The sequence below is a fragment of the Engraulis encrasicolus genome, chromosome 13 (genome assembly GCF_034702125.1).
Source record: "Engraulis encrasicolus isolate BLACKSEA-1 chromosome 13, IST_EnEncr_1.0, whole genome shotgun sequence".
Taxonomy (NCBI): domain Eukaryota; kingdom Metazoa; phylum Chordata; class Actinopteri; order Clupeiformes; family Engraulidae; genus Engraulis; species Engraulis encrasicolus.
Window position 1 is genome coordinate 145,892 of NC_085869.1, and position 26,703 is coordinate 172,594.

Consider the following 26,703-nt stretch of genomic DNA (forward strand, 5'->3'; position numbering starts at 1 on the left):
TTATAGTGGTCACGTTTGTCCGAGCCAATTTGAACACTGTTAATTACACTGTCATTTAACTCACTGCGCCAGTCTAACTTAACAGTACTTGTCCACCTAAGCAGTTATGCCATCTATACATGCAGGTGGGTGTTTGAGTAGTGAGTAACAGCCACTAGTTGTAGAGAACAACATTGCTTAGCCTAGTTCGCTAACTAGCATGCTAACTAGCGATTTCTCAGACCAGAGACAAAGCTATTTATCTTCCTAACCATTTGGCTTTCCATAATCACAGACGGTTGCTAAGTAAAGCACATAGTAGTTTCAAAACGCCCTCAGCATCATGCAATGGCTGGTTTAATGGTTGAATTCCTCATGTAAATCCACCATTTGGATAACAGCAACTCTCCTCCACTGCCCAGCAGCAGGAGTGCTGTGCACGAGTGACACGGTCGGAAATCTCTCTCTCCCTGTCTGGCAAAACGCTGCAGCCCGCCCCCCTCAGCACTGTCTGCTCATTGGTTCACAGACTTTATTCTCCAGTTCACAACAACATTACTATTGGCTGAAAGGCTTGGCTGTCGTCGCTGTCTGAATGAGTCCTGTCAGCGCTTTTTTTGATTTTAGCGACTTCATAAAAATATCTCGATATTGCAAAATTACTCATAGTCAAAACAACATTGACGATAATTTCGCAGACGGTATATATCGCCCACCCTTATGAGCCAGCTGATTGTAAATGACGTCCAGGTGCGCTAATTTCAGCTCAGTGCAATTCAAAACGGGCTTCTCTCTGCTAAAAGGGCATGGGAGAGGCCAATGATGGTTTGTCAATTTATACAGACGTTGGGCAGGTCATAGAGCATAAACGATGCTCAGGTGTGGCAGCCCCCCTGTGGTTCAATTTGGCTTTTTGATGGCTTCGGCAACAGAATATATCTCAAAATCCCATGAGAAGGAATGGAAGCAGAGGCCCAGGACCATTATTTTCAAAGGCTGTATGTTGTGAAGTTTCTAGTGTTTGCGTTGGAAGAACGCAACAATTAGCTGGCAACTTTTCACCAGCAATTTGTTTTAATTTCACAACAATGACCTGGCAACTTGTTGCTAGCAATTTGTTGTAATTTTACAACAATTAGCTGGCAACTTCTCACCAGAAATTCAACTCGACTTCACTACTGGTGCAATGTGCAATTAATGAAGATTGGCCAACAGGCTGGCCCACTTGAGCCATGAAACTTCCCACACATTAAAAGGACAGGTGTTTCAGTTATGTTGTCCAACCACTGTGTAGACAATTCCACATATATATGGAATGTTTACTTATAAACATGGATCAGAATGAAAACTTTTTGGAACTGAAGTTTTGATATGTGCATTAAACAAGGGCCAAAAACAATCAATTTAATAATATCCTTTCTCTTTTTTAAACGCTATCTTAGAAGGAGCCCAGTCTGTTTTTAAACTATAGTTCTAGAGCAGGAGCATCAATGATTGGAACATTCTAGGAACTTGTTACCTTTTTGATACATATCTCTCTTGTTACTCTGTTGTCACACTCTATACCTAACCAATCTGTCAATTAGTGCCTTGCCTCACTTTATTACTAATCACTTTCATGCCGTGATTCAATGATTGCCAGCACCTGCCCAATGCCTGATTACTCTGGTCACATGGTTCACTTGCCCCACTATATAAACCTGGACTGTCACACTGCTTTGGTTGCTTGTCTGAATGGCACAGCATAGCGCCTGACTCACTGGCGCTCACTGGTACTGGCAATCAATTGATTAGCCGACTAGCTGAGTGGTTGGTTTGTTGACAAGGTGTCTGACAGCATAGTGCCGGTTGACCAGCTAGCTGCCTGGCAGGTTGACTGACAGCCTGTCCGCCTGGTCAGTTGACTGGCTTGCTGCCTTAATTGTTGACTGGCTGGTTGACTGGCTGTAAATTTTAGTCTGAAATCTTTTATAGTGCACTGTATAATGCAAAGAGCGTATTTCAATTATTTTCAGACATTCACACCATTTTCTGTCTTCTGTTCTTGTTACATTCCCCAGTCCCAGGGAATCTGGCTGTGAGTTACATCACTGCATCATCTGCTAGAATCAGCTGGCAGGTACCTACTGACATACAGGAGACTCCACACAGCTTCCTGGTCTCTTACCAGTCTGAAGGGACTGAAGCAAAGATTATCGCTACTAGAATATCTCATGTACTTCTCTCTGATCTGAGACCAGCAACAGACTACACTGTAGACATCTACACTGAGCTGCAGAATGGAGAAAAGAGCCAGCCAACCTCTGTCCATATTAAGACAGGTAGGAAATACAAATCAAGACCTCATAGTCTGGAAAGAAAATAAAACGTGATATGTCAAAACAATAAAAAGGGAACGAAATTAAACAATATCTTGAATAATAATATCTGGTATATAAAATCGCAATATCACTGCTTGGAAACATTGCCTGATGTTAGATGGATACATTTGTCTGCAGCACTTACACCTGTACGCTAATACAGATTCTGAAGACCAAAATGGCTCATTTTGTATTCTTAATTTCTTATTCCCACCTAATCAAATTATTCTTCATTAGATATTCCTGCACCACAGTGCCCAACTGTGAGGTCCATCACGGCATCATCTGTTAGAATTAGCTGGCAGGTGCCTATGGAGATGCAGAAGACTCCACACAGATTCCTGGTCTCTTACCAGAGTGAAGGGAGTGATCTACTGAGGGGAAGGATCTCTACTGAGTACTGCAGCACAAACATCACAGGACTGACACCAGGAGCTGCCTACACTGTTCTAATCTACACTGAGCTCCAACATGAAGGAAAGAGCCAGCCGGCGTCTATTCAGATGAGAATAGGAAAGAAATCTGCCTTTACTTCATGCACAGGTTTGTATTGGCAACAGATAAATCATTAATATGGTGTGGTTAGTGCCTGCTTATCGTCATGACTTTCAAATCTCTTCGAGACTTGGTCTGACCAAGATCATAACAACTAACATTCTTAAACAGCATGGTTGACCGACCTTCCTTGGTTTGCTACTGGTCGAGGGTAGAACAGGCTGAGCCAAAGTTTAAACCAAACATTTCTTAGTCCCCAAAACAACGTCTCTGCTTAAACAACATCACTGCTTTGAACACTACTCTTCCCAGAATGGTTGGAAATGCTCAACGTTGATTAGTTCCCGACAAAGTGGGAGGAGTTGTAGCGGGATCCAGATCCTAACTGAACGAGATCCTGGTGAGTGTAGTCGAGCCGAAGGCGTTGCATGACCACTAGGGCGGAGATTGGGTAGTGTGGTTAGTGCATTCTATGTTAATGTTTTATGACATGGAATTTAACCCTGACAAAGGTATTGTGCTTTAGTGTCAGTGAAAGTGCTGCATGTTTTGCCTTCACTATGTAACCGAGCTTGTTATTCTGAGATGATGCATTTAAAATGGATAAACCTTGACTTGCCATTGTAAAGGTGTAACCAGTGTAACCAGTGTTCTGTGTTAAAGACAAACCTTCACTTTTGGACAGACATTTATTTTTTGTTTATCTTTTAGTTCCACAATGTCTGGCTGTGAGCTCAATCACAGCATCATCTGCTAGAATCAGCTGGCAGGTTCCTACTGAGATGCAGAAGACTCCACACAGCTTCCTGGTCTCTTACCAGAGTGAAGGGACTGAGCCAAAGACCATCTCTACTAGAATATGCCATGTACTTCTCTCCGGCCTGAGACCAGGAACTGACTACACTGTAGACGTCTACATTGAGCTGCAGAATGGAGACAAAAGCAAGCCTGCTTCTGTTCAGATGAGGACAGGTAAGAAAATATGTAATTATAAAACTTGTTTTTCAACACAGATCACAAATAGAGAGAAGAGTATGAGCCACTTATAGTATAGAGCAGATTGGATTCACTTGTAGTACCATCATGTCTTCTTGACAGCATCATGCAAGGTATGGCCAATCCCCATTAATCCATTAAGATAAGGTTGGTATGAATGGCGATCGAGGTGTTACCAGTTCGATTCTTAGCCCAACAGGCTGGTAGGGGTAGTCGCCACGTGGGTGGCTCAGATGGTAGAGGAGCCGTTTGGCAACCTGAAGGTTGCAGGTTTGATCCCCACTCTGCCTGACGCCATCGATGTGTCCTTGAGCAAGTTGCTGCTGGTGGCACCCTGGTCATTTCAAAACGTCTTGCAGTACACGGAAACAGCCACAAGAGAGCAGCGGTTAACAACAAGTTCACCACAGCTCGGCAAAACATGCTGCCTCAGGGGTAGAAGCGGTTTCCCTGACCGGAGCAGACATATCGTCAAATTGCAAAGGGTTTGTGTACAAATTTTCGTAATATAATTCTATATACTTTAATTTGAATAATTACTTTGTGCAATTAATCAAGGAAGAGTTCATATTTTTACACCGTGTTGCAGAGAGATCGTGCTAAAACTGATACAACAAATAAGCACCATCCGGTGTTGGCAGGAAGTTAGCCATCAGTGCATTTTGCCATAGGTAAACTTACAAAGCATACCACGACGACCATTTAACAAAACACACAAGTTGTTTAACTTCAAGACAAAGATATTGCCTTAAGAAACAGGTTTTACTTGCAATTATGAAAATGTAATGCAAAATGTTGAAATTATGATCTCATAAAAGATGCATTGAAGTGAATGGAGAAATGGTCCAATTGTAGTAATGGACCCACTTATTCAGATTACACATCAAAAATGAATAATGATCTATATTACACTCATAAATGGGTTGTTAACCATTCCATCAGCTATTTAAAAAATAATACCCAACCAGGCTGTGGGAAATGTAAAATATGGTCCTGCTAAAACAAGGACAGGCTAAAAAAAAAGTGGCAGGATCTCAGTAAATATTTAAAGATAATCCTCGAATTAAATTGTCTGACAACTTTTTTAAGTTAAAAAAAAAAGTTGTAAATGCATTAAAAGTCATTTTCAATGGTCATGAAATTGGCCTGGTCAACTATTTAAAGCCTGATGCAGCATATACTGTATGTTGCATTTCATATCACAAAGACCTTAAACAATTGATTTTTTTATTTACATTTCTTATGATGGACCAACACTGAGGCAAATTCCAAGACATTGGAATTATCTGCTTTCATGGTTCAGGTTTTATAGGGTTAACCTGAATGAGACCATTATGTTTCACAACAATGCCACAATACTCAATAATGCATAGGTCAAGAGATTGATTCATCCATATCAGATTTGCAGATGCTTGTTAGGTGATGACAGTTGCACCGCACCGCACGTCTATCAACTGTCAATATCAATGCGATGTGGGCCGACAGTGCGAGGGGGAAAAACACAACAGTCAATCGTGACTCCTTGCTCTGCTTTTATTTGTGTTTGGTTCTACAGTCTCATCAGGAAAGCTTTGGTTGTTCTCTCTGGTCAAATCACCCTTCATTTTTTTTAGTTTTAAGTGGTGATGTCGGGTGATCAAACAACCTGTAGCCTAGTTTTGGATGTTGTCATCAGCCAATCAATGGTCATCTGTGTGCACAAGAGAGCGGCGCTTTTGCAAGCGGTGCCTATTTGACGATATCCCTCAACACAGAATAATGGTTAGGGCAAGAGATACTTGTTCATATAAAATCACTAAGAGTTTTACCCTTGGCACGAAATGAATGCCAATCGGACTTCTAACGTCAACGTGGTGCTGAATCAGCACGTGGGTTTCAAATGCAATGCGTCAATCTGCTTTTGATCATGTTCGGTTTCTACAGTCCAATGGAAAACTTTGGATGTATAAAATGAACGGTGGTGCTAGTTAAAGCATCAGATTTTCCCCAAAGAATTAAAAACTGCATTTTGCACGTTTCCAATGTGAAAAAAATCTAGTCTTCAAAAAACGTTTCCCCACAAAAAAATTAGTCTGAAAATGGGCGGTCGTCTTGTATTCAGGACCGTCTTATATTCTGGCCAATACGGTAATCCTTGTTCCTTGGGTCATTATCAACAACTCCCACAGTTTCGTCCAAATCCGTTAATTCGTTTTTGAGTTATGCTGCTGACAAACAAACAGACAGACAGACAAACAGACAGACAAACCAACACGACCCAAAACATCATCTCCTTGGCAGAGGTAATAATTACTGTCGCAGGACATCTACAGTATTTCAAAGAAGTGAATACATCCCTCACATTTCATATTTGTAAATATATTTTTTCATGGGACAACATTAATGGAATTTCACTTTGACAAGAGGAGCAGTAGCCAGCATTCGACATACAGTATGTGGTGGTAAAATGTGATTTTTGTTCATGACAATGGATTAGCTGTTGATAAATCATTTTATCTTCTCTTTCAGAGATCCCAATTCCTCAGTATCTGACTGTGAGCTCCATCACTGCATCATCTGCTAAAATCAGCTGGCAGGTGCCTACAGAGATACAGAAAACTCCACACAGCTTCCTGGTCTCTTATGAGCCTGATGGGACTGAACCAAAGTCCATCTCTACTGAATCTTGCTGCACATTCATCACAGGCCTGACAGCAGAAACTGTCTTCACTGTTCTAGTCTACACTGAGCTCCAACATGGAGGAAAGAGCCAGCCTGTGTCTGTTCAGATACAAAAGGGTATTATAGAAAATCACTTCCACTTCCATCCATTATAGTGTGTGTGTGTGTGTGTGTGTGTGTGTGTGTGTGTGTGTGTGTGTGTGTGTGTGTGTGTGTGTGTGTGTGTGTGTGTGTGTGTGTGTGTGTGTGTGTGTGTGTGTGTGCGTGTGCGTGTGTGTGTGATATGCTTCCAGTGTTATCCCCCCCCCCTGAATTATTGCTTCGTAGGACTTTGCCTTGAATGTTGTCAAAATGTTGCTTCAATCTAGTCACTCTGAGGCTTAAAAGGAAGCGAATGATCAAATAATTATAATAATAGTAATAATAATAATTATTATTATTATTGATTATTATTATTATTATTATTATTACAATAAAGCATTTTGTAACTTGACTTTAAGTATCCCCCATTACATTGACTACAGTCCCAGAAAATGCAGCTGTGAGGTCCATCACTGCAACATCTGTTCGAATCAGCTGGCAGGTGCCTACTGACATGCAGAAGACTCCACACAGCTTCCTGGTCTCTTCCCAGAGTGAGGGGACTGAGCCAAAATCAGGGAGCCCAGACGTCACCGGACACCAGATACGGACACCAGACACTGACTACACTGTACTCCAATATGGAGAACAGAACCAGCCTTCTTCTGCTAAGATATTGACAGGTATGTAAGACATGTTAGGAAGACCCTTTTCAACCCAACAAACGAGAATCAACCCCATCTGTCCTGATATTGGTCCCACACTAAATCAAGAGAAAGCGTTGAATGCTTAGATTATGCAAATACAATGATTATTTTATTACACTACTAATTCATTATTACACACACTAATTCAAGAGAAAGCTTTGATTGCTTAGGTTATGCAAATACAATGATTATTTTATTACACACACTCATTCAAGAGAAAGCTTTGAATGCTCAGGTTATGCAAATACAATGATTATTTTATTACACACACTAATTCAACAGAAAGCTTTGAATGCTTAGGTGATGCAAATACAATTATCAGTTTATTGTTATTTTTTTTCTAAATCATATTTAAATGTTTTTGACTATGTGGATAAAAATGAACACAGACTAAATGAACAGTGATAACAGAACACACAAGTCCTGAACAGAATGAATATCAGCAAAGAAAAGTAGACAATAACACATTTATTTATTTTTTTACTGCAAATCCATAGCCAGATGAAAACGTGCCTACATGTTAACCACAATGTCACTCTCACAATCAGACATGACGGCAGTTATGACTGCTGTGACATGCTGTCCTAATGACTTGTGTTTTCCTAGATCTCTAAATAGCCAAATTAATGTACTGACATTAGAATCAGTCAACATCCTTTAATCAGAATTGTATAAAGTAGAATTAGGTGTACTCCTACATATGTACAGTAATTACAATGGCAGTGGTATGATATATTACAAAGTTGAAACAGTAAAATGTATTACCACTAGTGTTGTAATTAAAAAGTGCTAAAAGATAATTGTGTGCTGATGTTCAAAATGTCATAGTTTGCAGTCAAAGGCCTTTCAGAGGCTTTGAAGTTGTACACAATTGGCACATACATATATGACTGTATTCTAACATCATATGAGACCAGTTAGCCGCCAGCTGGTCTCATAGGACTCAATGTTAACTGCTAGCTTGGAGGTAAAATTTGCACCGCCATACCCAGAGAATGATTGAAAGTACAGGAGAACGTTAAAACCCTATTATTTGACTCAAGGGGAGGTGTAAAATAAGCTTATTTCCAAAAATGGGACAGTATCACTTAAGTAACATTTTCATGTATCTGTACTTTACTCAAGTAGTGTTATTTAGTAAAACTTTACACTTTTACTTCACAACATTTCAAAGCCAAATTTAGTACTTTTCACTTTGTTACATTTACAGAAACACTCGTTACTTACTCATTCCTCTTTTACTGTATTTTTTGAATTCATTCATTTTTAATGCCCTGGTCAAATGAAATCTGAGATTTCACTCTGAAACTGAATCCGATTAGCGGACTCAGAGATTCGCCATTGTGATTGGTTGTAATGTGGCACGTGACACGCTCTGCTACTGAATTACGGTAGTTTGTCCAGAAGGGAAGCAAAGCCAGACCACTGATGTGTCCACTGTTGCGACTCGCGAGACGAATTGAAATGAGAAGAGACGGTACTTTAGTGATATGCGGAAAGCACAGTAAAATAAAGCAGGTGACAAGAGGGTCAATCCACACCAAATCAACAAGTGCCCGCGCACTTAGGTCTCAAAAAATTCTGATAATATTACCAAGTGTACCCATGGTACTTAAGAGAAACACTGTAAATTTATTTGAATGTAAGATGTATACTCTCCGTGTTACAGCCAATTTTACTGGGGGAGGGGGGTGCCCATTTTGTTCACACTTTTTTTTGTCAAAGTTCACAAGCCCCTAGCTCAATAACTAAACCATGTAGGAAGCTCAAATTTGGCATGCTGGTACATAGATAGGTGTAGTTTGTTGCTAAACTGTCAGTTTTGGTCTGTTTGATCCTGCATCGTCATAGCATTCCCTCAAAGACGATACAAATTGTACTGGAGTTTTTGGCTGTGGTCTGTTTAGGCCTTCAGAGGACATATTTGTGCCCAACATAGCCTATTGATTTTTTCCCCTTGTAGAGACAAGTAGGAACACTCTCATAAAAAACTATAAATAGAAAGGAAACCCCATCAGTGTTTGACCAGAAGACCTCACAAGTCTGACAAATCATTTTGGGTGTCATTTTCAGAGCACCAGAACACCTTGTGGGATTGTCCACAGATTTTTATTTTATTTTTTTCTTCATTCTCCAAGAAGTCTTCTTTTTAAAAATCCCAATGAGACTTGTCTTATGTGATGTTTTCGTTTTTAATTTCCACCCTGAACATGGGCAAAATGCAAAAAGAGAGCAACATGATTTCTATAACATTTAATGTAAAGACTAAATAATCAAATGCAAATTTTGCCCAGATATGATCACCCGAGAGTCCTTGTGCAGGGGTGCAGGAATCCCTTTCAATATCAATGATTTCAGGAGGGTCATTCCAGCTGGAATCAGCAAATGGTCCCCACTCGACCCCCCCGGATTTGCTTGAAAAAATATATGTGATGGCTTAAACATCCAATAGAACATATCCACCATTGCAGATTTCAGCTGTGCATACTTTTTCCACAAAAAATCTGTAAATAAGGACACCCCTTCCCCCTGATTTGGTATCACTGCCTGAGTGACCATATTCAGACTTAATTATCTCCAAAACTATTTGTGGTGGGTCCATTATTTTTTCAGGGCTAAGAGTCATAGACCTGACAAGCATACATTACAATTTGCAGCACTGTATGTCAAATTACACCTTAATGCTGGTCCTCTACTTTTCTTTGAAATTAAAATTGCAAGGGTTTTCAGATGTCCATAAAAACCTCAATTTTCAACATTCAAGGTTTATCCTTGGTACATGGTCAGATATGTTCCATGACTTTCACATTACATCATATTTAATATAAGGTTCCAATGGTTGTTGAAATGCAGAGGTCCAAAAATGGATTTTTTGGAAATGTATACCATTATTTGGAGCAATATTCCCAATCTATGACACCAGTTATGAACTTGCTGTTTGGTGTCTCTGAAAGATAATATTATTATTCATAACATATCTAAAATTTGGGATGGTGTTTTGTCCCATTATTTTTATAATGAATTTTAAAAACTCATTCCTGTGTGACATGCAGGTGTACCTTAGAAGCCCTGTTACCTTAGAAACAAGTTGGGTTTACTACACCTAAAATGAATAACCAAGTCAGTGTACACTAAAACGTAAAATCTCTGATACCAAATATGTGATTTTATACTTGTTCAGCTCAGTATTTCAGTATTTCTGACGTAACCCTCAATTCCATCCTAAGAAGGTGGCCAACCCCCTTGTTTTATGTGTTCCATTTTCACACAAAGATGGCGGCTCACGGAGCCAATGGCATAGTTCCAAAATAGTTCCAGGAAGTCAGCATCATGGGAAGGAAACAATACACCATTGTTTGGAGCAATATTTCCAATATATGACGGCGGTTGTGAACTTGCTGTTTGTTGTTTCTCGAAGAGGATATTCTTATTAACAACATATCTAAAAATTGGGATGGTGTTTTGCCCCTTTATTTGTATAATGCCTTTTCAAATCTCAATGCAGTGTGGCATGCATCCCTCAAATCCATCCAAAGTGGCGTCATGAAAAAAAAAACCACCATTTTTTAGAGCAATACCTCCAAAGTGTGACACCAGCTGTGAACTTGTTTTTTGGTGTGTCTGTAAGAGGATATTTTTATTAACAACATAGCAAAAAAATAGAATGGTGTTTTGCCTCATTCCTTTTAATGATCGTAAAGCGCATTGCGGTGTGACATAAGCCTGTGATCAAATAGTGCAGAGGGAAGTGGAAGTGGTGAATTGTTCTGGGCCAAGGACATGGGGGAATCAAAATTGGGTACTCATTACATTGCATGTATTGGGAAGGGGTCTCTTCAGACGACTTTCTCCCGGGCCCAGGCAAAGCTGTTTGTTCAGCTCAATATTAGTAATCAGGGATTCTGGCCTCATCTTTTTAAGTGTACTATCGGCCAGATGATCAAGTGACTACGCAACATGTTCTCACTGGCGCTACGTTAGCAATAAATTCAAGATGGTTGAGAGAAGTACCATTTTGAGAGAAGTCATAAAAAAACAACCTCTGGAAATAAAACAAGGTGTTGATATGATTTCCTTGATGCAACCTTGACTTCCTTGATGGTGATTTAATATTTGAAAAAAAAAGAAATGTATTTAACAAGTCAGGAACTTTTAATGCTCTGGCCTGTGACAAACTTTTATATACACACTTAACTTTCAATCAACAGCTGCATCTTATGAGTTGACTTTATAAGGTAGCTCACCATTGTCATTGATGATGCTTTAGATATCTGCATTCATATTGTTGTGTGCAACCATCCGTCATTGGCAATTCAATGAGGAACACCAGAAAGAAACTTTGAATGAAACTTTATTGTCATTGTACAGGTACAATGACATTGGTACCTTGAAGGACAATAGCAACACAGGTATTGATTTCAGTAAGGATACCACCACCATGCTCAGGGCACTTCCGTCAGGGGAGGATGATGGGGGGCGGGACGTTCTACAATCAGGATACCTCTTTACAAACTGTCTCCTCCTATGTGTCATCTCTAATCAACTTTTACTTTCCTATGCGACCATAAAACAGTCCCACCCCCCCCAACAGTCACCACGACAGAGGTACCCTGACTGTAGAACTGTGCCCCGCCCCAAATCCACCACCATATCTGAACGCTTTTGCATGCTGCAAAGCTTCCTTTCTGGCTTCCACCATCTCATCTGGATCAATGTGATGAAGAACTTTACTAGTATTTAAAATTGTCTACAAGTAACTACACTATGGTTGTTGTAATCACTGCTGCTAACATCCAATTCACTTGTTAGCTTTGCAGTTGTATAATATTACATTGATGCAAGCAGCTGAATTAGATTGCAACAATGTGACAAGAACCACATGGTTGTCTGGTGCCAATATGAACTTCTGTGCCTCAATATCACCTGATATTGAATACTGCATGCAAGCAAACTCTTCAAACTAGAACTCCAGGACCATGCTGTCAAAATTGTCTGAGGGAATCTCTAGCCAGTATGAATTAAGTTATTTTGCAATACAGCTGGTAACTTAACGAGTAAGACACAAGCTTCATAGCAAATATAAAGTTACAGGTGCTGATTGAAAGACTAGTTAGGATGGGAGTCCTTGTTGCAAACAAGAGTGCTACAATTCTTTAATCCTCTCCTATTTCACCACTTTATTCCAAGACTACTACTACTACCGCTACCACTACCACTACTACTACTACTACTAAAATGATGATGATGATTAATTATTTTAATTGTAAAATCATAATGATAATGTCTATCAAAGCCATGTGCAATGTGCTATTCTTGCTGTGTGGCATCAATCAATTCATTTACAAGTGTTATGGTTTCCCTAGAATTTGCTTTGTCATTCACAGGGTAGCCATCTTGTTTTCACTATTAAGGTGACATCAGAGCCATGGATTTGAGAGTTGCGACAAGTCGGTTGGTGACATGGTCCTCATAGCTTCAAGTAATTGTAGCCAATTGAGATTTTGAAGTCCGTTATAAAAAGAATGAGGCAAAACACCATCCCATTTTTTTATATGTTGTTAAAAAAAACATCCTCTTTCAGAAACACCAAACAGAAAGTTCCTAACTAGTGTCATAGATTGGAAATATTGCTCCAAACATTGGTGCAAATATTTTTTTCCCATCTTTGGACCTCTGTATCTCAACAACCATTGGAGCCTTTTGTTAGATAAACTATGATGTGAAAGTCATGGTACATATCAGACCATTTACCAAGGATGACCCTTACATGTAGAACTTTGAGGTTTTTACAGACATTTGGAAACCCTAGAACATATGATATCTACACAGAGTAGAGGCACATTATTACGGTGTGATTTGACTTACAGTGCTGCAAATTGTAATATATGATCTTCAGGTCTGGCACTCTTAGCCCTGAAAATATAATGAATCTGACACAAGTAGTTCTGGAGATAATTGAGTCTGAACATGGTCACTCATGCAATGTCGCTAAAACAATTGTGGATATGATCTGTTGGATGTTTAAGCTATCACATAATTTCTTTTCAGGCATATCTGAGGGGGTTGAGTGTGAGATTTTCGCAAAATTTGCTGATTCCAGCTGGAATGACCCACGAGCGTTCAATGTGGGAGCAGGTTCACACACCAAAAGAGACAGTAGGTCAGGCACAAAGAGTCATGTTGTTACTTTTTTTGACCAGCAGATGGCAGCGGAAGAAACGCATAGAAAACATATTGCTCTCAATGTGCATGGTTCCCATGTTCAGGGTGGAAATTAAATAAGAAAACATCACATAAGACAAGTCTCATTGGCATTTTTAAAAAGAAGAATTCATGGAGAATGAAGAAAAAAATAAAATAAAAATCTGTGGACAATCCCACAAGGGGTTCTGGAGCTCTGAAAATGACACCCAAATGATTTGTCAGACTTGTGAGGTCTTCTTTTCAAACACTGTTGGGATTTCCTTTCTATTTATAGCTTTTTATGAGAGTGTTCCTACTTGTCTCTACAAGGGAAAAAAATCAAGAGNCTATGTTGGGCACAAATGTCTTCTGAAGGCCTAAACAGAGCACAGCCAAAAACTCCAGTACAATTTGTATCATCTTTGAGGGAATGCTATGACAATGCACGATCATACAGACCAAAACTGACAGTTTAGCAACAAACTATTCCTATCTATGTACCAGCATGCCAAATTTGAGCTTCATACATGGTTTAGTTATTGAGCTAGGGGCTTGTGAACTTTGACAAAAAAAAGAGTGTGAACAAAATGGGCACCCCCCTCCCCCAGTAAAATTGGCTGTAACACGGAGAGTATACATCTTACATTCAAATAAATTTACAGTGTTTCTCTTAAGTACCATGGGTACACTTGGTAATATTTTCAGAATTTTTTGAGACCTAAGTGCGCGGGCACTTGTTGATTTGGCGTGGAATGACCCAATAACGTTGTTAGAGTGTATTAATACAGTATGCACGTCATTTTCGTTGTGTGAGGGGGTTTAGCTCACAAGCTGCATTCGCCTGACACTGAGACGAAATTTGTAAGACAGGCTTCGCGTTTGACCTGAATAATCAGCAAATTGATACTTAATATACTGCTTATTTGACTTACTGTGCTATAGCTGTAGCTTACAATAGAGTCACATAATTGCCGCGTTTGTAGCGTTTGGTTTCTTGAGTCAAGTGCAGAGGTAGCCTAAATATGCTGCGGTTATTCCAAACCATCCAGGCGCACAACTCTGTGATAACCTACTTTCCCCTCAATACATTGCTTCTGAAGTAGTAGGGGATAGAAATTCCTTGTCTATAATAGATTCCCCTGTTACCAAAAAGATGATTTGCTTCAACATTATGGAAAAGGGGTTTGTGTAAAGGGTTGTTTTGTATCTTTACATGAGGATTGCCTTGGCCACCATGTTGCAAAGGGAGGCTGCAGGGTCATTCCACGCCAAATCTCCGAATCATCCCGCACGACCATCTCAGATTTGGCAGAAAAAAATCAAGGAGGTTCACAAACGTCCCAATAGGAAAAGTGCAAAATTATAGCTCTCAACTCCTCATAGTTTTGTCATTAAAAATGTTTTTGTCAGGTACCCCCCTGACTCTTTTGGAACAGACTTCTCAGAGAGCCCACTTTCAGATTGCCGTATCCAAAAAACTGCTTTAAGTAGGTGCTTACAAATTTCAAGGGGTAACATTTGGAACATGCACTTGTGAAATGTGGATTTTCACACATCCTCTTGTCATTTACCACCGTTTTCTGGGGGCTTAAAGTTGCTTGAAAAATTCTCACCTTTGAATTTGTAGGCATCTTTGCAGGACTGTGGTAAGCGCAGTTTTAAAGACAGAGGTTTGATATGGACACTGTATGTTCCCAACCATTCTGTGCATGTTGTGTTGAAAGACTGATCCTCTGCGATGAACAGTTTAGAAGATATGAAGTCTTTAAAATGGAAAAACTGAAACTTGGTGCCATCTTTGCCATGTCATTAAAAAAAAATGTCACGACTCACCACCATATTATCAACAGTTTTGGAAAGATTAGATGTCTGTTCTTAACATATCCAAAAACTGTGATGGTATTCTGCCTCATTTGGTCACAATGATTTTTCAAAAACCCACTGTTGGGTGACTTCCATAGCTCCTATGAAAAACTGAAATTAGTGGCATCTTCGCCATGTTATACAACAAAAATGACAGAACTCACCACTATGACATTTACAGTTTTAGAAAGACTCAATATCTGTTTTTAACATATTACAAAACTGGGGTGGTGTTCTGTCTCAGTTTTAAAGAATGGATTTGTAAAAACGGCTGTGTGGCATCTGCAGCTCGCTGCTCTATTGAGGTGGGGCCCCTACTCTGATATTTGCAAGCTACATGGGGGCCCTATCTACCAGTATTTGCCATGAGGCCCTATGTACAATTGTTCTGCCACTGTGAATGACTCGAGCACTTTGAGTCAGACATTTTTGATACAAGATATTTGACTTGAGCATTTTCGATATCAATATAATACGGCAGAAAAATAAAACTGGCTGATGAGTGAGAGTTTTTTTTCAGCTTTTACTGTAACTACATTTCAGTAAATCAAAAGTTATAGACGTGTGTGAACTTCATCTTTAGGCATTGAAAACTAAATACTGGATTAAAGTGATGAAATGTTGGATGACTGAAACATCTCCATAGAATAGTCCTATCCTGACTATCACCACATCTCAATGCATTTTATTCTAATTCATAACAATGCTTAATGACTCATTTACCAATGTTGATGCAGTTCTGAGGCCTGCTGTGTATTATTATCAGTTGATTATGAGGTGACACTTTTCATCACATAATTAAGTTTTGTACATTTGCTTGTATTTCACCTCATATATACATGTGTGTTGACTTTTGGTAACTCGTCAGAATTACATAATATATTAAATACTGATGTGTTAATTGCTCATCTCTGCAGCAGAGTTGACCTGTGATGAACATTCAGTGAGAATAGCAGTGGAGTAGCACCATGCTCAGGGTAGCTCAGTCATGGTGATTGGAGGGGCAGGACAGCTGTTTAGTCAAGTTACCTCCTTACGAACAGTCTCCTCCTTTTGTATCATCACTGTTTTTCTCTCTTCTCCATGATAATAAAAGTGTCCCACCCCCCAAACAAAACCATGACAAAGGTGACCTGTTCATAGAACTTGGCCCCGCCCCAGTCCTCACCATGACCGAGCAACCTAGCGCATTTAATTGGTTCATGGCAAAGGTCTACATGTGGTAGAAGCAAATTAACACCTCAGCAAACAGATATAAATTACACCAGGAAGTTTTGCAAATACACAACCTGTAAAAGTGAATTATTTTACTCCCAGTCCAACAAAAAGCGATTTGTTGAAGAAATTCAAGTGTTGAAATACATTTCAGCAAACGTCCTGACTAAGACTTTGTGTTAACAATGCTACTAAACAAATTTGAATGGCTCAATTAATTTATCACTACTGCAATTGAAGACATACTCTATGGTATAATACCAAAATAGTAACTTACACAGTGTTGAGATTTAAACTCATGGCCATAACCTTTGATTCAAACCTTTGATTCACAAAGATTTAGTTACCAAAAATGTAGTTACCTAAAAGCTAAAAGAAAAATAATAATGGTATATAAATCACTCAACTGCTTCTTCTTCTCTGCCGCATTGCATGCTTCAAAAATACTCAAGTCAAATTTCTTGTATCAAAAATGCCGAAGTCAAACTGCCTGTCATTCACAGTGTCAGCCCAAATAGATTGGCACCCAACAGTCTGCAAAGGTCATGATTATGGCCTCTACCAAAAATTCAGGAGGGCCCTGGCCAAATGCCCTACTAGCCCCCTTTAGCTCCACCCCTGGTAATTCATGTGACTTTGGCGGTTTTACAGGAGCTGCTGATGTAACACAGCAAAGGGTTTTTAAAGAGTCATTACAAGAAATTGAGGCAGAACACCATCCCAGTTTTTGGATATGTTACAAACAGACATCCTATCTTTCCAAAACTGTTTAGTTCATTGTGGTGATTGCTGTCATTGTTTTGGTGTAACATGGCAAAGTTGCCCCCCAATACCAGTTTTTCATAGGAGCTGTAGAAGTCACACAGCATTGGGTTTTTAAAAAATCATTGTGACCAAATGAGGCAGAATACCATCCCAGTTTTTGGATATGTTAAGAACAGACATCTAATCTCTCCAAAACTGTTGATAATACGGTGGTGAGTCGTGACATTTTTTTTTTTATAACATGGCAAAGATGGCACCAAGTTTCAGTTTTTCCATTTTAAAGACTTCATATCTTCTAAACTGTTCATCGCAGAAGATCAGTCTTTCAACACAACATGCACAGAATGGTTGGGAACATACATTGTCCATATCAAACCGCTGTCTTTAAAACGGCGCTTACCACAGTCCTTCAAAGATGCCCACAAATTCAAAGGTGAGAATTTTTCAAGCAACTTTAAGCCCCCAGAAAACGGTGGTAAATGACAAGAGGATGTGTGGAAATCCACATTTCACAAGTACATGTTCCAAATGTTACCAATTGAAATTTGTAAAGACCTACTTAAAGTAGTTTTTTAGATACGGCAATCTGAAAGTGAGCTCTCTGAGAACTCCGTTCAAAACAAGTCAGGGGGGTACCTGACAAAAACATTTTTATGACAAAACTATGAGGAATTGAGAGCTATAATTTTGCACTTTTCCTATTGGGAGGTTTGTGAACCTCCTTGATTTTTTTCTGCCAATTCTGAGATGGTCGTGCGGGATGATTCGGAGATTTGGCGTGGAATGACCCTGCATGCAACATCGTTGCAACATGTATCCTTTCCCCAAATTCAAGTCAGTACAGTGGATATGAAAAGCATGGGCAATACCACCAAAGTCAGGTTGTAAAAAACAATAATAAAAAGTACACCTTGGCGAAATATCGGCCCAGTGATTTGCACATGCACAAAAAGCCTTTTCATGATCAGACAGTTACAGTAAGTGTTCCAATTAAGTTTTATCATGTAGGCTATTGCAAATCACTGGCATCTAGCAAATAGAGACCATAACAAGTACAGTCCCAGGAAAAAGTTTGTACACCCTTTGAAATTTCTTACCTTTCTGTCAAAATTGGTCATAAAACATGGTCTGATCTTCCCGGAAATCACAAGAAGGAACAACCAGAGTCTGCTTTAACTAATTCAACCCAAACATTTATAAGTTTTCATATTTTCATTGCCATAAGATGTAAACAGTCACAGGACAGCAAGGCATAAGTAAGTACACCCTTGCATTCAATAGGTTTTAACCCTAAGTTAGTCACAATAACCTCAACCAGTAGTCCTGGTAGTCCAGTAACCTCATCCTGTAGTTGCCGATCAGATTAACAAAACAATCTGGATGCATTTTGCCTCCCTCTTCTTTAGATATAGAGAGAGAATAGCAATATTTTCTAGTGTGGTCCAAGTACAGTAATTTTTGCAGCTAAAAATGGCAATTTTTGCACATTCAAAATGGCAGACCAAGGAGAAGATCCCCCTTTTCATGTATGAAAAGTGCAATGTTTCCAGTCATAGTGAATACTTAGAATTTGATGGTTTGGTAAGTATTCATGAAAAAGGTCACATTAGTGAATGGGTAGCATGGATTCTGGAAATAAACAACTAAAAATCCCACACAGTGTCCCTTTAAAGTGGAATAACTTCTGAATGGAATACGATAGGAACAAACCGTAAAAATATACAGACAGCCGAGATTTTGGGCAAGCCCTGACATGTGTCTGTAGGTTTAAGACAAAATATTCGGTGGCTGTTCAAAAAATGACAAAAAAATGATGAAATTGGCTGGAAGTCTATAGCCACAATTCCAAAAAACGGCTGGTATTGAATGTGGTAAGAATGATGTTCCTATCTTTACAGGTAGCTTAGAATCGCAAGAAGTCTGTCTGTCCATACATAGGCCTGTAAGCCAACCTTAACATAACCAAACACTACATAATAATAATAATAACACAACAACAACAACAAATACAACAACAACAACAATAACAATAATCATAATAATTATAATAATAATAAGTGGTGTCCAAAACCAAACCAAAATCACAATTATAACAAAAAATAAACATAAAGTACTTTATACTCTAACTCCTTGCTGTCACAAATAAGGAGGCCTATACTGGACTGTAGGCCTATGGCTGGGATATTGTAACATTTTTAGTAGTTGTTCTAATAGGCATATAATCATTTTCAGCCTAATCTTTCTTAATATTAATGGCCCTTTCATGTGTTCTTTTGGGGATATTAGGGTCAGTATTAAATGTTTAGAGAGGTAATAATGAACTTCTGATGCTATAACATCCATGGACTTACACCACAGTGTTTCTGAGGCCTGTTGGCCTAGTTCTGATATGTTGGTATAGCTTGTGCAAATTAGAGGATATGTAATTAGATATGACCAAACTACAACACTTAGATATTAAAATTGCAAGGCTTAATTTTTAGGTTTTTACTTTTTACTTTTAATACTTAAAGGCCAACTTCCGATAAAACTCAGTTTTACTCACTCCTTTCGAAGATCGGACGGTCACCCCAAGTTAAACTCACTTGCAAGGCTCTCATAGCGGTGCGTCAACTCTCCTGGCTGTGTTTCCCGGTGTTTCCCAATTTACATCAATAATGCAGAGAAACGAGCGAATCACGAAAGCCTTTCTGTGTTTCGTCACGTCGAAAGAAGGCGTTGCCCACACAGGTTTATATCGACCCATTTATCTAAAAACATGTCGAGTAATTTTTTTCTGCTTGTTTTCAAAACAAGCAACGTCTGGTGGCCCGAAACATAGCTTAGCTTAGCTATCAGCTGGTTGCTACTCTCAGGTACACACACAGCACAAAGCCTCATACATAAAGCCTGCTCACTCCGGTTGCTCCGTGCCTACAGCTCGCCTAGGGGTCGCTGTCGAAAGAGCACAGCCCTGAATGGAGCCTGCACGCCTCCGTTGGCGCCCCTATAGTGCAGTACCACCCGGGGAAGTGGCGACTCTGTATCCCATTACATTCCCTCCAGGAGCTGGAGGACTGAGCCAATCAGAGACGCGTTTCTTTGAGAGCAGGAGGAGTGAGCCAATCAGAGACGCATTTCCACGAGAAACACGGAACACTCTCTCGTTTCTCCACAAGCCACCTTGCCAGCTTGCAAAAACGTCTTGAAACAAAGCAACCAGAACGTTTTTTAAAACAGGACCAACGCGTAACACATTCAATAACAATTGGGAACACGGCAATATTATTTAAATTACGTTGAGAGGCGATCTTTAAGGATTTTTGAAGGCAAATACTTTTGTACTTTTACTCAAGTAAAAAAGTGAGGTGAATACTTTTACTTGAGTAGTTTTCAATGCAAGGTAACTTTTACTCAAGTACATAACTGGTGTACTTCGTCCACCACTGCCGCTTATCCTTGAGCACCTGCTCACAAAATATCTGCACACGCCACTGCACACAAGCATTTAATAAATAAACTTTTCACTCTTATTGTAGGGCTGCTTCTTCCTGAGCTGCTGTCTGATTTGGGCCTGAAGGATCTGCCGGACGGGAACCTTACGCTCAGCTCAGTCCTGGAGATCAACAGCAAAACAATGTCTGACACACCACCACAAGGTCTACAACAACTACCATGGAGTTTCTTAAAAAAACTCATTATGTCAAATGTAAATGCAAGAAACAACCAATATACACACGAACAAACAATGTATGGTTCAGGTTTCACTGACAATGATGATGACGCTAGAGACATACAGTGTTCCCAAAACCAGTTAATGTATAGTTCTGGTTTTACCGAAGATGAGGAGGATGATGATGAGGGTGATTCCAATGCCATTAATCCTTTAGATTTGATCACTGCCCTTTTCCACTGTGCAGATCCTTTCCTTCAACAGGAAATGGTCTCCAAAATGTCCTTGTGCCAGTTTGCTGTTCCTGTGCTGCTGCCAAACTGTGACACACAGCAGAGCACCTTGTTGCTATGGGCCATGAGAGATCTAGTGAAGAATTACAAACCTCTTTCATCATCAGATGAGGTGGCATTTGTAGAGGGCAGGATAGTGGAGATGGAAATTCCCATGGTGTCTTTCGTCAGGGCAGGAGAGAGTAGTTTGTCCAAATCTCAAACTCTGAATGACTTGCTCAGCAATCCATCTCAGTCCAATAAACCATTCATCCACCGTAACTTAGAGTGTGGCGATGTACGCAGGAAAATCTCAGATGGGCTGGTTGAAGTCAGCTGGTATCTGCCCTGTGGGAACAAAAACAATGATATATTCACTCAGCCAGTGGCTGTGGCCAACCTGAGAGGAGACAGTAGGTTGTTTGAAGCTCAGGTGTCCTTCCTCTGTCAGATCTCAGCTGCCGTTTTCATCTTCAGTGATGACCTGGAGGGTGACTTCAGTCTTTTCACCAGCAGAGAGAGAAAAGCAGAGCTGTTCCTGGTCACCAACTCTCAGAGGAAGGACCATAATGTGGAGAAACTCAAGGAGACTTGCAGAAAATACAGCATTGAGAAGGGAAATATGGTAATCAGAAAAAAACAGAATGATTCTGATTTTGTCAACATGCTGTGTTTCCATGTAAGAGGAGTGTTGGGAAAAGACCCGATGACAACCAGTATGTTTAATGTGGCAGCTGTAGCCCAACGGATTGGTATTTTAGTAGATGAGGACTCCAATGAATGTCAGAATGCAAGAAAAAATGCTGAAGGAATTGGAAGAATGGTGAAAGACGTTGTGGCATTTAAGGAGGAGCAGCTGCCTTTGCATGGAACCATCTGGAATCAAATCAGCCAGTTGGAGAAAGAGAGGTACAGAATGAGAAACGCTAATAAGGAGACAGGCATAGAAGATTACAGGAGTAAATTGACAGAAGAGGAAAAGGATCTGAGAAAGAAACAGCAACAGAAAGATATATCAGAAGCCATGGCCAAATTTATTGCCGGGATTTCAGAATCAAAGAAAGAACGCCTGTACTTCCTGAAGTGGTTGAATATTCAGCTAGACACCCTCACCAGACATCACCTGTCTTCACTGAGACAGAAGTACAAAGATTGTCTTAACAATAACCCTCAGAACAAGGAGCTGATCAAAAGCTTAGATGAGCAGATCTCAAACTGTTCATTGGGCCCTGAGCACTTCTTCCGTGAGCTTGGGCAGATTTATGAATGTGCTTGCTCCCTTCCACAAAATGACCCAGCCAGAAACCAAATCCAGCACCTTCCTCGCCTGTGTGCTCAGATGCTGCTGGATGGGTTTCCAGTGGAGCTGGTGGATGGAGATACTTCAAACATTCCAATGAAGTGGATATCAGATGTCCTCACTCAGCTGCATGTGCTCGTGGACAAGAAGAGCAGGATCATAGTGTTGACTGTGCTGGGGGTGCAGAGCACTGGGAAGTCCACCCTTCTCAACACCATGTTTGGGGTGCAGTTTGCTGTCAGCAGTGGACGATGCACCAGAGGAGCCTTCATGCTGCTGATGAAGGTCTCTGAGGAACTCAGACCTGAGCTCAACTGTGACTTCATCATGGTCATTGACACAGAGGGCCTAAAATCACCTGAGCTGGCAGCACTGGACACAAGCTATGAACACGACAATGAACTAGCAACCCTGGTGATAGGGCTCAGTGACATCACCATCATCAATGTTGCCATGGAGAACAACCAAGAGATGAAGGATGTTCTACAGATTGCGGTCCATGCCTTTCTGAGGATGAAGGAGGTTGGGAAGAAGCCCAGATGTCTGTTTGTGCATCAGAACGTGTCAGACATGTCTGCTCATGACAAAAACATGAGAGATCGGAATAAGCTGGTGGAACAGCTCAATGAGATGACTCAGGCAGCAGCTAAGATGGAGAAGAAAGAAGCCAACACAAAGTTCACTGATGTGATGAAATATGATCCTGAGAATGACAGCTACTACATCCCTGGACTTTGGCATGGAACTCCCCCAATGGCCCCAGTGAATACTGGCTACAGTGAAGCTGTGTATGAACTCAAGAAAAAATTGATTCTTCTCTTCAAATCTGACAAAGAAGCAAACAATGATGCAACAGAATTTCTGGAGTGGACAAAGAGTTTGTGGAATGCAGTGAAATTTGAGAACTTCATCTTCAACTTCAGAAACAGTTTGGTGGCTGATGCCTACTTGGATTTATGCACTCACTACAACAGCTGGGAGTGGACATTCCAATCAGAGATGAACAGCTGGCTCATTGCCAAGACATCAATTATATCCAATTTTGGAGTGACTGAGAAAAATGTCCAAATCAGTCAATTACAGACTACACTCCAAGACATATTGAAGGAGGCCTTAAAGAAATTAGATGAAGAAAAGCAAAAAGTCCAGAACCATCTTCAACTATACTTTCAGGAAAAGAACAGCAAGGTTCGGTTAGTTGAACAATACAGACAGGAATTCCAAAACAGTGTACATTTCCTTAAGCAAGAGACTGAGCAATCTGTAAGGCAATGTTTGAAGCAGGCTGTTAAAATCAGAGAAGAGATGGAAAAGGTGAACAAAATCAAGAAAGAGCAAACTGAAACCATAGGGAAGAAAGTATTGGAGCTGCTTGAGGAATGTAAGAAAAGGAATGCTGAATTATCTGACCATGACCTCAATGTAGAATTTGATACAATGTGGGCAGGAATTAAGTTGTCAAACGGTCAACTCGAACAGACGGATGTTTATCGGAATGCTGGCCTGCTGCTCATGGGAAATTTAGCTGAAAGGCGTGGACGCATTGCTAAATTGTTAAGTGAAGTTAACCTTAGGACTAGTGGACAAAAGCCATTCATTATTCTTTCAGCGTGGTTTGCCACATCAGAGAAACTGTGGAGTGCCCTTATAAACCGGGATAGAACAATTTTCCTTCAAGAAAAAAAAGAGTTATGTCAGGACATCATCACAAATTGTCAAGATCTTGTGAAGAGGCATATAAACACCATGAAGATAGGCAACACAGATTACAATGACACATCCATCAAAGAGATTCTCAATTATATTGATGAAAGAATAAAAGATCAGAAGATTTCTGATGAATGTGAAGCTCATCTTAAATTTCACATCATAGGGTGTGCAGCAACACAACTCCAAGAAGAACACAATGAATTCAATATCCGCAATAGTCCACAGGAATGTCTGCAGAAATGTAAAAACACATTTCTTACAAGTTTCCTGTCACTTTTTCATGAAAAAGACAAATGTTTGAAGAATGCTCAACAATTTGCAGAGACGTGTGTGAAGCCTGCAGTGCAGGACTATGTGTCTAAACACCTTGGGCAGGCAGTAGCAGATCAAATGAAGACAGGAGATGAGGGAGTGATGTACAACACACCAAAAAACTTCAAGTCTGAGATTTTAAAACAACTACTTCTTAAGGAGTCATTTGAGATGTACAAGACTTACACAACATCATATGAGACATTTGTGAAGGACTGGATAAAGGACCAAATAATCCTGAAAATGTCTGCAAGTGGCCAGATAAATCAATTGGAGAAAAAACTCCTATCTGATATTGTGCTGAAAATAAACTATGCAATAACTAGCCTAGCAGGAATCGATGACATCAAGGGCTTCATCCAGCAGTTCTGCTCACACCTCCAGGATCAGCTGGTCATCCCAAGAGACTCCTTGGACACATTCTTGTTTCTCCGTGATGCTGACATGGACCAGTTTACCTCCAACCTCAAACACTCCATCAAGGATATCGAAAAGTCTTTAGTTCAAGAGTGCAACAACAGAATTAGCAGTGAGAATATCACTAAGAGAATTGAGCAGCTGCCCACTAAGCCCCATGATTTGCTCTTCTCCCGTTTGTGTGGATGTGGACACCAGTGTCCCTTCTGTAAGACACCCTGTGAAGCAGGAGGACAGGGCCACACCAAACATTTCTCCAGCATGCACAGATCTCAAGGTCTTGGACGTTATAGATGGGATGATTCCAAGAAACTAGTGATAGAGATATGCACAACTTTAGTGAACAGTGACAGTAGATTCAGGAGTGCAGAAACAAATGGAGAATGGCACCCCTATAAGGCGTACAGAGAGATCTACCCAGACTGGGACATAGCAGGAGATGCCAGCACTGAGGCCTCAGACTACTGGAAATATGTGATGAAGGAGTTCAATAAGGAACTGGCCGAAGATCAAAATGCCGAACCTGCAGATATCCCAAATGAGTGGAGGAAGCTCACAATGCAGGATGCACTGTTAAGCCTGAAGAAATCTTTTAATATCAAATAGTGCAACAATACGATGATGAGAAGGAAGGACTGAGAACCCAAGTTCTCTGTATATATTAGGGGGGGTCAGGGGGAAGGGCCAGTGCCGTTAAAGTCCATATACCTCTGTGAACAGATGGGATTTAAGGTGCTTCTTGAACATAGCCAGTGTGGGGGCCTAGCGTATATTACTGTGGTGTCCATTCAGACACAGCAAAGAAACAAACACCTGGGATTCAACATAAATCAGATGAGAGGTATATCATAAACATTATTTTAATATTTCCTTGACAGTGCATACCATCTCAGATGCTACATGGCTACTATGAGTATAGTATGACCCTTTTCTCATTTACTGGATACGAATATTTTTATTTTCTAAAATGCACCTGTAACAATAGTGAGGTGGTGTGTAAATAGAATCAATATATCTAAATGGATTTTTGTTCTTTTATTTTGTGCTGGTTTGATTGTTTTAAATATTCCCTTTATGTAACAAAGAACGTTGTGTGAAGTTTTGTGATTGTTCTTGGTCAGACGTTTGATTTCATTATCAGTTATTGTGGACATTTAGATGTTTTCAGTTGTTAAAATCTACTGTATTTTGGATTCTCTGAAAGATTAAATGTGTGCTGATGTTTTCATTATATATTATCTTGGTCTGCAATTGTATAATGGTTACGTTTCTTTCTGGTATTACTCTTGTAGTGGTGTTTACAGGTATGTGATCAAGATGTTGAGATGGTGATTAAATGTTGTAATGGCAGTAGGCTTGGGATTAATTTCCTGCCAGAGGGGTGGAATCCTTCCATTGAATTCCATTGCTTACATCACATGTCATTTACGCAATGTAGCTATGAGAATGAAAATCTTTTTTCATATCAACACATGTAGTGTTCTGTTTTTTTTTACTCTACAGTATGCTTTTCTTTTTGTAACAAATACAAAAGGCTAAGTACTGGTTGTCATGCATGCATGCATGTTTCCTTTCTCTCGTTTTGGATTAATATACAATGGTGTTCGATCATTAACCTTTAATAAACTGGATTAATAAATGGGACAACAATTTGGACTTGTGCATTTTCTTGATCTCACTAATGGGAAATTTTCAGTATTTTTGTGACTGACATGTAAACCAAATTAGTGATTTG

General features: G+C 39.9%; 1 protein-coding gene across 1 annotated transcript; it reads left to right on the top strand.

Moving 5' to 3' along the window:
- Positions 1-785: 785 nt before the first annotated feature.
- On the top strand, positions 786-25,574 carry LOC134461446 (interferon-induced very large GTPase 1-like). Its single transcript, XM_063214377.1, has 7 exons — positions 786-804; positions 2,040-2,300; positions 2,577-2,882; positions 3,546-3,806; positions 6,339-6,608; positions 20,824-21,034; positions 21,110-25,574. The coding sequence occupies exons 1-7, from the start codon at positions 786-788 to the stop codon at positions 25,572-25,574; spliced, it is 5,793 nt and encodes a 1,930-aa protein (XP_063070447.1).
- Positions 25,575-26,703: the final 1,129 nt, after the last annotated feature.